This window comes from Notechis scutatus, chromosome 8 (assembly GCF_049901735.1).
Source record: "Notechis scutatus isolate UNSWTSFEM ecotype Mainland chromosome 8, rNotScu1.2, whole genome shotgun sequence".
Lineage (NCBI taxonomy): Eukaryota > Metazoa > Chordata > Lepidosauria > Squamata > Elapidae > Notechis > Notechis scutatus.
Window position 1 is genome coordinate 5,688,001 of NC_142016.1, and position 15,856 is coordinate 5,703,856.

The 15,856-nt window shown below is 37.9% G+C and overlaps 1 protein-coding gene across 2 annotated transcripts in view; it reads right to left on the bottom strand.

Annotated features, from left to right (window-relative positions):
• Positions 1 to 15,856, bottom strand: part of CSMD2 (CUB and Sushi multiple domains 2) — a 642,692-nt gene that overhangs the window by 69,953 nt on the left and 556,883 nt on the right. For both annotated transcript variants that reach the window (XM_087970516.1, XM_087970515.1), the window contains 4 exons: positions 14,963 to 15,076; positions 13,993 to 14,181; positions 11,359 to 11,505; positions 6,550 to 6,738 (listed from right to left, as the gene is read on the bottom strand). In XM_087970516.1, coding sequence (XP_087826642.1) covers positions 6,550 to 6,738; positions 11,359 to 11,505; positions 13,993 to 14,181; positions 14,963 to 15,076 — 639 coding nt within the window. The remainder of the gene's footprint in view (positions 1 to 6,549; positions 6,739 to 11,358; positions 11,506 to 13,992; positions 14,182 to 14,962; positions 15,077 to 15,856) is intronic.

Sequence of the window (15,856 nt, forward strand, 5' to 3'; positions counted from 1 at the left end):
ATCCTTCTTCAGCCTAGTTGGTTGCATTGACGTCTGAGAATTTATTGAAGGAGATAAAGTTTGATCCAAATGAATAAGAGTTTGCAGATGGAAAAAATGAGGGGTTTAAATGTCTATAAGCTACACTTTAAAGAATAAGAGGAAAGAGGATCCTCAGAGATGCTAAAGTGAACCGTGGTATAGGTAGAGATTTACGGAAATATTAAGCTAATTGCTGTAGGCATGATGGAATTAGTGAACCAGAGACCTAGAGGGCTTTTCCCCCTCCCAAAGCTCAAGAGAACGAAATAAATAAATAAATAAATAAATAAATAAATAAAGAAAGAAAGAAAGAAAGAAAGAAAGAAAGAAAGAAAGAAAGAAAGAAAGAAAGATGGATGGATGGATGGAAAAGAAGCTAGGAAGGTAGATGGATAGCTAATGGATAGATGATGGATAGCTAAATAGCTAGACGCAGCTCAAGAGGAGAGAGAGAGAGAGGGAGAGGGAGGGAAAGAAATAGTGGGGAGGGGGGAGGGAGGGGGATATGGAGGTACGGAGTGGAGCAGAAATAGTTTAACCCAATAATTTGTCTGAGGAAGGACTGAGGATTGCAAAATGCAAAAGGAAGAGGAAGGACTGGATCAGTCAACTTAAAAGAGATCCCATTCAAGAAGATGGGGAGGGAGGAGATGGGGACTGTTAACACCCACAGCTATGGTCTTCTGGCAACCTACCAGTTATTGGGAGGGAGGGAGGGAGGGAGGGAGAGAGAGAGAGAGAGAGAGAGAGAGAGAGAGAGAGATGAGGGGGTGGGAACTTCAATTTCCAGATGTGGCCTTGACTTAACCAGCCCCCTGAGAAATCAGGGTAGCTTTAAAACTGTGGCTATACTACCTTTTTTTTTTTCATTTTGTAAGAATGCACAATATCTGTTTCCTTTATCCACTTATTACTATTCACATTTAATGCAAAGGAATACAAGCAACAAGGATAACCAGAGACTTTTCCCTCTGTAACAATCAAAATAACTGAAGAGAATTTCATTACATGAGATAAAGGGAATCACCAGGGCAAAACCGTGCATTACAAGAACCAGCACTGCATTTGTATAAATCATTTATACAATTCCTTTCAGTCTTTGGATAGATACCTGCTTTATTCTAATTTGTGTAATCATAGTTATTGACTGAGTGTTGCCACTGTAAGATCTATATTCTCTGATTGCAAGTTAAATAAACATCAACCCCTGGCTTTGGTCCCAAGCCTGGGGTTGATGTTTATTATTCGTTCAATTGTTTTTGCTGTCTATTAGATTATTTTCATCTAGGCTGTCTGTTTGATTTAATGTTTTAGCCGCTTTTATGTTCTCCCTCATTTTGTATGCTGCCCAGAGTCCAATAGAATTGGGCAGCTAATAAATTTAAATAATAATAAATGCAATTTAAGTACAGGTAGTCCTTGACTTACAACAGTTCATTTAGTGACCATTACAACAGCACTGAAAAAGTGACTTATGAGCACTTTTCACACTTATGACCATTGCAGCATCCCCATGGTCACGTGATTTATATTTGGATGCTTCCCTACTGACTCACATTTATGATGGTTGATGTGTCCTGGTCATGTGGTCATCTTTTGTGACTTTCTGCCAAACAAAGTCAAGCCAGATTCACTTAACAACCGTGTTACTAATTTAACAATTGCAGTGATTCACTTAACAAATGTGGCAAGAAAAGCCGTAAAATGGGGCAAAACTCACTTAACAAATTTCTCATTAAGCAACATAAATTCTGCGGTCGTAAGTTGAGGATTACCTGTATTGTGGAGAGTGACTACAAGGCAAGCAAGAAAATTTTGCAGGATGGAGAAGAATGGCCATGAAGGATATATTTAAGGAGAGGCAAGCTAAGGGTTCATCACCCATTTCCAGCGTCACCTCTATCCAAACGTTAATTTCAATGTTATCAGATGTGCTAAACATCATGGGAAATCAAGAATGACACTGCCCTGGACAAAAAGACAAAGCAGTTTGTCATTCCAGGATTTATTAGAAGTGAGAGAATGAAAGTCTCAGCTGGTGGAGCTTTAATGAAAACCAGCAAAAGGAGATTTTTACCTAACCAGGGAAAAGTGAAGTGTCTGGCAGCATTTCTATCCCATCTGCCTCCCACCAAATAAAATGAATTCAACAACTGAAAAGAGCAAGTTTTATCTCAAGGCCAAAGAGGAATTCTTTAAATAACAGCTGTTGAAGGTGGGACTCAGATGTCCAGAGAGGATTTGAGCTCTAGTAATCTTATGGACAAACTATTTGAAAGAAGAATTAGCTACACTTTCCTTCAGAGTCTCTCCTTTGTCTTGTTGTTCCTGACTAGGCTTCCCTTTCCCTGTGTAAACACTCAAGATTTTTATTGGGGTTTTGATTAACAAAGAATCTCAGTCCCTTGGAATTATTCCTTTTCTGGCACTCATTACTTTTAAACCCACTTTAGACATTGGGATGTTTATTCAGTTCTGTTGCAAAAGTTCTGAGAAGATGATAGATAGATAGATAGATAGATAGATAGATAGATAGATAGATAGATAGATAGATAGATAGATAGATGATAGATAGGCAGGCAGGCAGGCAGGCAGGCAGGCAGGCAGGCAGGCAGGCAGGCAGGCAGGCAGGCAGGCAGGCAGGCAGGCAGATGATAGATACAACTACGTATGCCTTTTTATAAAATATATTAGTCAGAAAAGGTGCATCTTAACTGTCTTTAAACATCTGGCATGCTTGCATTTAAAATCTTGCGGCAGTCTTCATCTGGATAATGTCTATGAATCCTATGCCAATATACAGCCTAGTTAGTCCTAATGCAGTTCTGCTCAGACCAGTTGCAATTTGCCCAAAAGCTCATTAAATAACTAGAGAAGGCCCTTGACTTCCATCTAATTTGCTTCTAGCACAGATGGTCAGGCAGGAATGGACTCAGTTATAAGTTCTTGGATTTAGGCAAATGGTTCATCAGACAAGATGGAAACATCGCTTGTGCTCTGTTGCATCAAAACAACATTCTAATTTGGAGCATTTAGCATCCTTTTGCAGAATATGGCATGATGGAATCTTTACAGCAATCAAACAGAACATCTGTTATTTTATAGATTAGATTGGTGATTTAAGAGGATAATTTGGGAGCATTGACCAGTAGGGATAAAGAGGGACTAAACACAATCACTTGGGTTATTAAAGAAGAATAGACATTTGCTATTTATTTTTGTATTAGGGTTTATGGTCATCCATTAAAAAATAAATGGCATTTTAAGTTGAATTTAGCTTTGTAGATGCTGGCATTTATCAGCTTCAGCCTGCAAAGGAAATTAAAGAAGATTGGACAAAACAGGAAGGCATCAGCAAAATGTTCAAACTAAAAGAATATATCATTACAGATAGTCCTTAACTTATGACCATAATTGGGCCTAGAATTACAGTCCTAAGTTGTAAGTTGCAGTTGTAAGTCAAGTCACCCATGTGACTGGAAGGAATTTTCTAGCGTTTTTCGTGGCAATCGTTAAGTTAACCCATTCATTTAATTGGAGTTTTTGCCAAATAGCAGTAAAAAATATTGCAAATTGATGTTATATGGGTGTGGAACCCCAGAACTGGTTGTAAAACCTGACCCACCTGACTTGTGGTCATGTAACCATGTGTGTGTGTGTGTGACCATTTACAATGGTTGGGAGTGGACCATAAAGCACCCAACTTGTGGCCTTCCTGATTTTGAATGGCCCAAAGATGCTTTTCAAACAGGTAACTGGACTTTGTTTTTCTTTGAAGATGTTTCATTTCTCATCCAAGAAGCTTCTTCGGTTTATGACCAGAATTTAAATCCTTCCATCCTCCACCATTCAGTCAGAATTGAAGAAGCTTATCGGATGAGAAATGAAATGTCTTCAAGGAAAAACGAAGTCCAGCTGCCTTTTGAAAAAGCAACTTCGGAACAACCACGATCTGGATGACTGAGAATCTCCATAGACTAATTTCAAATGGTTGCAAAACAACCAATCATTAAGCAAGGACACTATCTACATGACTTTTGATAAAGATTTGCCCTGAAATATTTGGTGCTACTTCATGTTTCTTGGTGTTAATATATTTCAAGAAGCATACTTGAGGAAAAACATCCCCCCAAAACTAAACCCAACAATTTGCCTGTTCTTTAAGACTCTGACTCCCACAGTCTGGAATGAGTTTACAAGGGCAGCAAAAAACTTTAAATCTGATTGTGAAAACCTGAAAGGGAGCTACTGTTTAAAGAATCAGAGGAAGCAGCTTCCTGAGAGATGCTAAGACAAAGAGTGGCTAGAGGTCAAGGGAAGCAATAAAAGAGCAATGAAGTCTGTTTTGGAAAGAGCTCAGAGAAGCAGAGAGGTGGGGGATGGCTAGTTACCAGGAGTCTGAACAAATAATTCTGCCTCACTGAACCCCAAGGAGCAAGGCTATTATTACAAATGAATCTGTTCTAAATGAAGCTTAAGTAAGTCTAATCAGACAATCTCTGATCTTTATCTTTCTCACTTCCTTCTGTCTTGCCACCAGAGCCTGTTTTTCAGTGTTGGCAAGAGCTTTACAAGGAATGTTCTTTTAGCTTCATTCAATCCTGCCAGGTCTCAGATTAATGATTGGGGTGTTTGCAGCAAGTGGCACCTCACATCTTTTGCTTGAGCTGTGTTACATGTTTGGAAAGAAGTCATGCGTCTGGATATGATTTTTAAAGGGAAAAAAACAAATGCACAATTATGGGGTTCACAGACAGACCTGTTTTGTTCACAGACAAAATATGGTTGGTCTGGTTTGTGAACCCTGATGCTGTATTTTGTGAATTGGGATTTATGGCTAGCTCTTCCAAGTGAACCATTGTGGTTTATTCAGAAAAAAAAATGTGATCTATATTAATGGATTGATAGATCTAATGTTCCTGAACATGATGCCGGATGTAATTGTGACTATAAATACTGAAATTCTAAAAGGTTGAGTAGAAATGCCCTGGTTGTTTGGATCCCTAACATTCATGCTAATGTCTCTGAGGCTGTCCTTGTGTCATAAACCAGGGCCTCAGTCCCTTATTCCCCAAGCAATTGTAGAAACCTTTAAAACAAAAAATAACCATGGGTCATCAAGCTTTTATCCACTGATTTACCTTATGAAGAAATGACATTAGTGCAAATGTATAGGTGTCATGTTTCAAGATATCTAGCAATAATTTAATATTCCAGTACCACATCATGAAGAAGTGTGACCTACGAATGGTCAGTAGGCTGAGAGACACTCAAATAAATTTCTGGAAGAGAACAATTGAACTCAAGTTGCTGCAGACAACCAAGTTCACCTAGTGCAGCAGCTAATAAAGCAAAATAAATAAAACACACCATTCTATATTTGTTATTTCTACAGGAAACTTGGTTAAAACTTTCCTCATTTTTCAAAACAATACCTGCATGATGTTGAAAACTCTTTAATTATGGAGTCCTTGGTGTTCTCTGAGCTTGGTTGCTTGCTGAAGATGTTACCTGGTTGGGTAGCGAAATATCTGCAAGCAAACAGTCAAGCTTGGAGAGCACCAAGGACTCCACAGTGCAACCTTCAGCTGCAGATATTCTCTTCTATTGGTACTCTTTAATTATTAATCCAGGGCATCCATAGTATCTTGTGGATGTCCTGGGTTCTACCCAGTAAAATTAGCTGACTCTTAGTTCCAGAAGACAATGATAATTAATTCCTGCCTTTGCAAGTAGAGACATATTGCACTGGTGGGTTATAACGTGTGGCTTCTGGTGGGTTTTGAAAATTATAGTTGCCATGGCAACTTCAGGTGTGCTGACTAGGCTGAACTGCTTCTTTCATCAGATCTCTCTTCCCTTCTTAGTTCTCCTCTTTCAAGGAGAAAGGGGTATATTACTAAGACTTGCATAGCTCAGCTCAGCTCAGATAAATGGTGCAAAATTCGTCAGAAAAACCTGGTGACACTTAAAGACTAGCTTAAATCTGCTCCATTTTGGAAGGCTCCAAGGAATTACTTTTAGGTTTTATCCAAAGCTTTATGCTGAGGATGAAGCCACACTTAGCCTTAGGTTTCCTTTTGATGGGTAGTTTTGGGGAAAGCTGGGAGATCCTACAACAATTTTGAAAACACAGATTTATTGGGGCTCCCATCCATCCCCACAACTTTGAAAACAAATATTTCTGATGCCAAGTTTCATTGTGACCATTGGAAATAGGATGCAAAATCCAATGGATGGTCAAATTATCCACTCAGTTAACATAATATGGAACCACTGAATATGTCAGAGCAGATGTAAAAATAACAGAAAGAGGAAAAACCAACCCATCCGTCCACTCCAATACAGAGAAAGAGAAAAACAGTCTTGCCTGAGTTAATTCTAACATTTTGCATATTAGGATAGCCATCCCTTTTAGACCTTGCATTATTGTAACACGCAGCCTGTTGCAGTAGAGTACTGTGAAAAAGACATAAACATTCAAATAAACAACAGGAAATATACAGTTGTCGTTTGTCTCCTGCACACCTTGACAAAGAGGAATGGCTTTGTTCCAGTGGTGGTAACCCTGGGGGTGTCTTGAACATGTTGAAAAGCTGTGGCCAACAAGGCGGTAGCCGGTGTCACAACCGAACCAAATGGTGCTTCCTGGCTGCAGGCCGGAGTGGCTGAGGATGGAGCCATGGAGAGGTGATGGAGGGAGGCTGCAATAAGGAGCTACACAAGTGGAAGGAAAACATAAATATGCATATACTCAGAAGCATAGAATATCATGCAATTATATGTGAAGAGAAATGGCTTTGTTCAACTCCACTCCTTACAAAGTTCAGCCGTAGACCTTTGGCGCAGTGTCTCCATGCCACTGAGATTTAATGCTATGCCTTTGGTAACAAACCAGACCCAAAGACACAGCTCACATTCATACATTAAAGCAGTGTTCCGCTTCTTGCACAACCTCAAGATGTATGGGACTACAGCTCTCATGGTTTCCCAGTAGGCACAGAAGATTCTGACAGCTGAAGTTTATACTTGTATGAAGCATGGAAGGTAATAATAGTATTAATAATAATTTCATATAGAATAATTAGAGCCCAGTGTCTAAGACATGTTATTTAAGGCCTTCAGACCTCAGCTGGGACCAAATACTGCACTGTATAGTGTCACTGTTCAGAGACATTGTGGCTTCTGTTCTCAAAAAACCTGCCTTCTCAAATTCACTTTGAGGAAAACTTTCCACTGGTTTGTTATCCTTACTTCTATGTTTCCAAGTCATGCTGAGTTTTCTCCCAATAGTTGATTTATGTTATAGACCCAACCTGTCTTTTTCATTTTTTGCTACTTACCAACACAGCCTCCTTCAACTTGGTGCTCTCCGGATGGGTTGGGTTACAGTTCCCAGAATTCTCTGCTACCATGGCTGTTGGTTAGCTGGGAATTATTGTAGTTGTGGTGCCAGCACATTTGGAGGGCACCAGATTGTAGGAAGCTGCCTTAAAACATGGTATAAATTAATAGAGCTAAACAGAAGCATTTGTACAACCAGGGTTGACTTCTTAATGGTATTTTAACTGTGGGTCTCTAACTTTTGTCCAACATAGATTTTCCCTGCCTCCCCCACTTTTCAGTTTAGACATACACATGCATACTCTCATACCTTTATGATCCAGTAAAGTTATATAATGAAAGTCATCATTTCAGTCATAAATGTAGCATACATTACTGGTAATAATATCATTAGGTGATATATGGCCTTACCAATACTGCAGGCTATGGGATGCTGATTATATTGAACCAAGTCAATCAAAGTTGTGAAAAGAGATTAGAGTGAAGTTAGGGACTTAAAATGGTATTTTGATAGAAGTTTCTGGAGAAGACGAAGTCATGGAATTGTGAGGTTCACCCCTGACATTTCTCCTTCATTTAAAATTACCCCAATGTTCTCCAGTTTCTACAAATGTCCACTATTGCCTCCATAAAATATCCATTGCTCTGATTTCACTTCCTTCCAAACAGTTCCCCTCAGTAGTTGTTCTGATGATCTTTAATCAGATCCTCAAATAAGTTTCCTTAGAATTATTCATCCTTAGCAACACTTTACTTGGCTAATCTCATGAAGTACATGAGATCTCCTCAGTACATGGATGGAAAAACCACCAGGAAATTCCAGAACTAAGGGCTAAATTGAAAAGTTCAAAAAGCATTATAGAAAGAGATCTCATATCACTTCCATACTGTTCCCAAAGAACTACATAGTTGAGTTTGACTTAAAAGAATTTCAGTTTAAATGTGGCAGAGGCAAAGTTAACTCACTTCCTTTTTTTTAACCCAGAAAGTTGAAAGTTATGGTGAGCAAGCCTAAAATTTTAATTTAAGGAGAAAAAATAACCAGAACAGTGGAAAACATTTTCAATATATTGATATGCTCTCAAGTCAATAGGACTTCTCCCAGAGATTAGAAGAAATTATACTGCCAACATGCATCTTTGGAGGTTAGAAACATCATTAGGGGTTCATGTTAGATTCACCTTCCTGGTATGACTCAAAGAAAGGACAGAAGGAGATTGTTAGATTCCCCTTACCCAATTGTTTTGCCTAATTGTTAATCTAAGAATTTAAATGCTTTGATATTGGTATACTTTGTTCATCCTCAAAGTTAGAAATATTCAATTTGAAGCACTCCAGATATTGTAGAACTACAAATCCCCAGAATCTTTCACCATAAGTCATGCTTCTTATCGATACTGATAGTTGCAGTACAGCAACTTTTGGGATAGCTCTCATCTAACTCTGCTGTGAGTCAAAACCAAAACATCAATTTTACCCTTATATTATCACATTTAAAACCCAAATCTATAAACTTTCTGATTCTTTCTCTATATTTCTCAATCTTTTGGCTTTCTAACCCTTCAGAGTGCAAATAATTTGGGACTCTGAAAAGCAAACCGGAATTATAAAGCAAGCCACAAAAATCTCAGTGGAATAAAGTTGCTCTTGTTCGCTCAGTAAAATAATCAAAACATAATTTCTTCCAATTAAATATTAGTTCATTCATTTACAGAATAACACCATTAATGTATTTATGACACATTTAGGCATGTCCCTGCCTCAATTTTGATTGCTTTTCATTAAGTAATTAAAAAAATTACTTTATTCCAAGAATGGCTTGTTTAATTTTGAGGAACTCTTTGCCAAACCTTTCATAATTGCTTTGATAAAGGTGGACTAATTAAAGTTCATATGAAATCAGGACCAGGATAAAACATCCACCATGAAAATGTTAATGGTGAAATGATTGCTGTTTCTCTTCTGGGAAATTCAGAAGAACTATTACAGGTTCTTCTTTCTTGTACTACCATACAAAGGTAGCAAATGCAAAAGAAGTGAAAAACAGATTCAGATGCTGTTCTGTGTCTGTTTATGAAATTTTCCATAGCAGCTCCTTCTTTGAGGCCAGGTGTGACCCCAAAAATGATAAAGACAAATCCTTTTTCTGAGGACAATGGGACAGGAAGGTCCTAATTTTTATTAACAGTATTTAAGAAGTCTATTGATTGTGAACGTTTTATTGCACTTTAAAAAAAATAATATAGTAAAATATATAAAAAACAGAAAGATAGAAAATAAGTAGAGAACAGAAAGAAATAAACAAATCATATATGTACATCTTCCACATTTTTCCTATTGAGTAATTATCATCTATTTTTTTTTCTCTTTCTTCCATTTAAACCCAATTTGAGAATATTTCTTCTTTCTGAAAAATGTTTCCAGTCATTCAAAAAAAAAAAAAAAAAAAATCTTATGGTTCTTTTATTGCAATTTTAGGGATTAAATTTAGTTTAGTTTTTGGAAGCCACCCCAAGTCACACAAATGTGCAGGATCCATGGGGATGTAAGAAAAAAATGTAATTCACATTTTTTAAAATGTATTTTAGTGGGATTTTTTGTGGCAATGGTTGGGAAATATATATGAGTAATAAGAAGCAAAGGTCAACTTTTCCCATTTCCTCCACTTTAATTTTTTTTATAGATGTAGAGCAGCATTTCTCAACCTTAGCAATACTAAGATCAGTGGTGGTATTCAGCCGGTTCGCACCGGATCGAGCGAACCGGTAGCAAGAATTTAGCATGGGTCGCCGAACCAGTAGTAAGTTCTGGTTGGCCATGCCGGTTGCCCTCCTGCCCGACGCTTGCTTACCCCGGCCTCCTGACATTTGCCTAAGGTATTTCTTTTTTTCCCTCCCGACAATCAGCTGTACATTGATCAGGTGTGCCGGGATTCCCCTTGCTGAGGCCCAGGAAGGCAAAAAATGGAGGGAGGAGTTCAGCCTCCCCCTCCATTTTTTGCCTTCCAGAGCCCCAGAGGAGCAAAAACGCCCCCCCCCAAGCCCCCTGAGGCTAGGAAGCTCAAAAACGGATGGGGGCTGCAAAAAAGCAAAAAAAAAAAAAAAAGCCACACCCACCTAGTCACATGGCCACACCCACCAAACCACGCCCACAGAACTGGTAGTAAAAATTTTTGAATCCCACCACTGGTATGGTACTGGTACTTCACAGTTATGTCATCTCTATATGACCATGAAAGAAGGGTTCCCAGTTATAAACCAACATTGTACTTTAGATGGATCAAAATAATTTCCTATGACAATGGCAATGTCTCTCAGCAGAGTACTTGTCTAGAAATTAGTTATGTAAGCAGTGATTATTTCCTGAATAACAATAACCTCAATTTAGCCATATTGAAATAAACCACATTATTTCTCATTCAGCAATTCTCACTTTAAGAAAGTATAATCCACAGCGCAAAAAGTTTTATGGTGAACTGAAAAGCTGGATTGTAGTGTTTATAAAATGAAACAATTGCAAACAAAATTAGTTGACTTGCAATAAATAACGGCATTTGGTTTTACGCACCATAGTATTACTTTGAGATTAGCATGATGTATTCTTTCTCAATACAGCTATAATTAATAATAAATACCCTTTGCTAAATTAATTACTACAAAAAGTGCAAGCCGTAACCCTGGATGCGATTCAATTTACAGCACAATTTGGTTCATGTTTATTCATTAGCAAATTGCATTAATCCAAGACTTCAGACTCAGTGACCGAAAGTGGGGGGTGAAAGGAAGGAATTAATTAAACAACAAAAGCAAAGCCAACAAAATTAAAAAAAAAAATCTCAAACAGGCCAGGTAACTTTTCTATGGGAAAAATAATGAGATACATTTCTAGTTTTAGAATACCAGAAAAAATGTAAGTCAAGAAGGAACATTTTCTTATCAGCTTACCCTTGCTTTATGCAACGATGATCAGACTTCTTTTGCACTCCCTACTCACCAGAATATCGGATCCGGAAACCCTTTCTGCTGTAGGCATGATCAGAGGACCAGTGGAGATAGGCTCTGTTTCCTGAAGTGGTCACCAGCAGTGGTGCAGAGTAATTTCCACTTAGAGACAGTAACAGTGAACTTTGACCTGAAGGCCCTTTAGAAACATCAGAAAAGGAGAGCATGAGCCCATGAAAAGCCTTAATTTACTTTATTTTACTTTATGGTCATTGCACCTCATACAATAAAATTAAATGCCATCTTCAGTGTACATTATAACTATAAAATAAAACACAAATATACATCCCTCACCCAGGGGTCGGATTCTACCAGTTCGCACCTATTCACTAGAACCAGTTGTTAACATTCTAAGCAGTTAGGAGAACCAGTTGTTAGAAGAAATTACAGGGCTAATCCTGTAAGGAAGGCAGGAAGGAAACATTCTGGTGTTGCTTACAGAAACTGCCTCTCTGTTAACCCTTATTAACATTCTTGGCAGGACTAGACTTTCTGTCTCTGGAACGTCTCTGGAGTTTTTTCCCCCTCCTTTGCTGGTACTTTGTTTGTGTGGAATGACCATTCAAAATTACAATGGCACTGAAAAAAGTGACATGACCATTTTTCACATTTACGACTGTTGCAGCATCCCCACAGTCACGAGAGGCCAGGCGAGGAGATGCGTGCCTTGATGTGAGTGATGTTCAGTTGGCCACATCGAGGCAGTAACATGACCACCAAGCCATGTCCACCCAGTCACATGACCACCAAGCCATGCCCACCAATTAAGCCATGCCCACAGAACCAGTTGTTAAAAAATTTGAATCACACCCCTGCCTTCACCTTCTATACAATTGAACTGAAAACCCCTGATATTGCATTAATATTGCACATGGGATGTATTGTATAATTGGTTAAATAATAGATGCAGAGATTAGTATTTAATAATGAATGAAGATTAACAAAATAGAAATAAATACAGATATATTGAAATATGTAAGAATAAACAATGTAAGCAATACCACAATGGGAGTGTATGCGAATATAGTTTAAAATGCACAGAATATATGTAATAGTGTATTATGATATAAATAAGAAAATAATAGTTATAATCATGATGTATAACAGTATGTAATCAAAAGAGATTATACTGTATGATAGTCACAATCAGGATATATACTATGTAAAAAAAGAGAGGACTTGATATAACCAGTACACTGACGTTGTAAAATTGGAACTGTGATGAATAATAATGAAAAATGTACAATAAAAATATTTTTTTAAAAAGAAATGTGAGAATCTATTTATTTCTTCTTAGTTGTTTATTTCCTGTTCTTATAACTCATACTTTTGGGGTGAACTCAGAAGCATCAGTAGAATCTCCTCTTATTTAATCTCTGCAACAAGAACCCTGGTAAGAAAGGTTGGGATAAGAAAGACTAACTCAAGATAATTACATCAATTGTATATACTAATCAGTTCACTTGTAAAGTTCTTTTTACCTGTATTTGGGCCATGTTGGAGAAAATCTCCTGATGTGATATTCAAAGCAACATTTTGCACTTAGCCTAATGAAAGTAGTACAAATCTACCTGGTGTGGAATTTTCCAATTCACTACCAATTTTGCTAGGTGGTAATCCCCATAAACCTGAGACCACTCTGGATGGGGTAAAGCTGATTCTAGTTAAATTTATTGGTGTGTGTGGGTTATGGAGTCGGGAAGGTTATATAAAGACCAGAGAAGATAGATGGTTGCAACAGCCTTCTTTTCTTACAAGTTTCCAAACCCCAGAATTAAGAAATGCTGAATACAGATGTTTCTTCTGCTGTCCTATTATAACAGTGACTGACAAGAGAAATCCTTCCTAATCAATCTTCATAATTATGAATAAATTCATCTAGTGAAACTAACCATGAGCTTAGCAAGAGACCATGATTTGCAAGAAAATCATTTGTTAAGGAGAATCTGGAAAGAAGGACCCTGAGGACTAAATGCAGTTTTCTCCAACATGAAAGGAAAAAATATAGAAAGCAAAAAGATGAAGGAAGAAGGGACAATTGCTTGTAAGGCTGAAGAAGGGCACTTTACATTAAAGTTTACAGCCTTCTAAACTAGATGCCCTGGCAGGTAAACTCCAAAGTTAAATATGCAGAAGGTGAAATAATATGTTCTTTTCTACTGTCAATCACTTTAGTTGGGTAATCATGTCTTTTAGCAACATGGAATCAGAAAAAAAGTTTTATTTACTCTTATGCTTATACTACATTTTCCTCTCCCCAGGGCAATTGATGTCTTATCTATAGAGGAATAGCCTAATGCATGATGCTACCAATCATATAATTCATGATTAATAATACTGGTGATGACCACCTGATATTGTTTTCTCTAGCACTGATGATATCACTAGTTTGGGTAAGGACCTCTCATTTCAATTCTGAGCTACAAATATTCTTCTCTATCTGTTGCTTTTTCTTTCCCACTGGGTCAAATTCTGGTAGCTACAATACTGCAATGTGATTCCTGCCCTGTTCCCTTTCCACCACCTTCCACCCCTAAAGGATACCATGTAGCAATCTTTCTTCTGGTAATCTCCCCACCCCACCCCACAATCTCATCTCCAAAACCATCCAATATTTATGACTTACCATCAAATATCCCAAACTCATCATACTTCTTCTCACTCAAGAAATATTCAACAGTGAAAGTGATGTTGTACTCGGGTTCCACTGCTATCATCCAAGAGCAAGTTTGGAAGTGAGGATAGCTGCCTGTGAAGGATGGGCTTAGGATCACTCCTGTGGACTCACGGAGGACCTCATTCATTGGACAGTGAACTGATTGAGACACACACAAAAAAGCAAGGCACAGAGTGTCACTCTATGTCACTGTGAAAGAAAATTAGTCATAGAGCTGTTAACTAGGCTTAGAAGATAGAGGAATCTGGCTAACTCATCTAGCAGGTCTCCCATGAGATCAAGATCTCAGCACTGAAGGCTAGTAAATTCTGGAAGTTAGTCCACAGATTGGTGAAGATTGCCTGTTTTGGTTCATACTAATTCACTAGGGCTCTACGAGAAGTCTTTCCCATCACCTATTTGACTATTTAACTAGGGAAACAGTTCTGTTGCATCTTCCTCTAAATTAGCAATAGACTTTGATTCCATGATTATCTCAGGACCTTTTAAAACTTAGTATTCATCCTTGTCTCTACTGGGTTTGTGAGTATGAGATGGATTGCCATATTGCTTCTGAAAAGAAAATATCATTTGCACAAATATAAACTATGTACTGAAATCAAGAAGATGATCTGTTGTGGCACCTATGCCATGTTTACTTTAGGTTCTCTTTCTAGAATATAGCCTGGGTCTCCTTTAGAAGCTGAAGATGCAGACTGATTTATTTTTTGGCAATAAATAACAATCATCATCATCTATATCATTTTTTTATAGGAACAGTCTTTTTAACACCTTTTCTGGGTATCCACAGCATAGGTCTTAATATATCTGTTTGTCTTTTGTATATTCAGTATTAAATAGCAAGATATCCATATACTGTATTACTTACTCCCTGCCATGAGTTCTGGGATTTTTTTGCACTTTCATCAAAGTCACTGACCTTCACAAGTTGGGGGAGGGCCTTCAAATTGGAGGTGGGTACCAAGCCTGCATGTCAGGATCTCATTTCCAACCAAGGTGAAACCAGGAAGACATTGATACCTAATAATATCACCTAAGGAAAGGAACAAAGAGGACCCAGCTGTGTTCCAAGAGTTCAAAAAGACATATTTTGAATAAGGCTCATCAGATGGATCATGATTATAAGTGAACTAGATGTGAAGAAGGAGATCAGGATCTCATAAAGTTAATCAAAGTAAGGGGAGAAGAAAAAGCAGGTGGACTAAAAGTGCGATTCTCAAATTGTTATCTTGCCAAATGGGAAAGACCATCTGTTATTAAATGAAAGCATGTATGTTTTGTCTCATGGTCCAGAAAGTCACTTTAGAGTAATGTTTCTCAACTGCATAGATTTCAACTTCCAGAATTCCCCAGCTAGCAAGTTGTGGCTGCACATCTTAAAGTTGCCAAAGTGGAAGTTAAAGTTGGAAACGTTACTTTAAAGTGTTAGTGATTTGAATTAATCAAAAGACATGTCAAGGGAAATAGGAGGTGGGAGAGGATATAGTGCATAGGCCCTATCACGGCTTCATGCTCTGGCAAATTTTTATCTGATATCTTTTCAGCATACTTGGTGGTGTCATTAGGGAGAAATCTTTAGCCAAATTACTTTGCAAATTTCTCCCAGGTGTGTAGCACTACACATCAGAAAAGCCTTGTTATCTGCTACCTCTATTCTCTTGTGAAGCACTTCCAGTTATCCTCTTGTCTTCATTAATCTTTCAAATCTTTCAAACTCTGTATATGTCTGGTGTGGAGGTAAAGATCTACCCTTATGCACCACTAAATGCAGTGGGAGAATTCTAACTTGTGGGTAACATTTATTTTGTATACT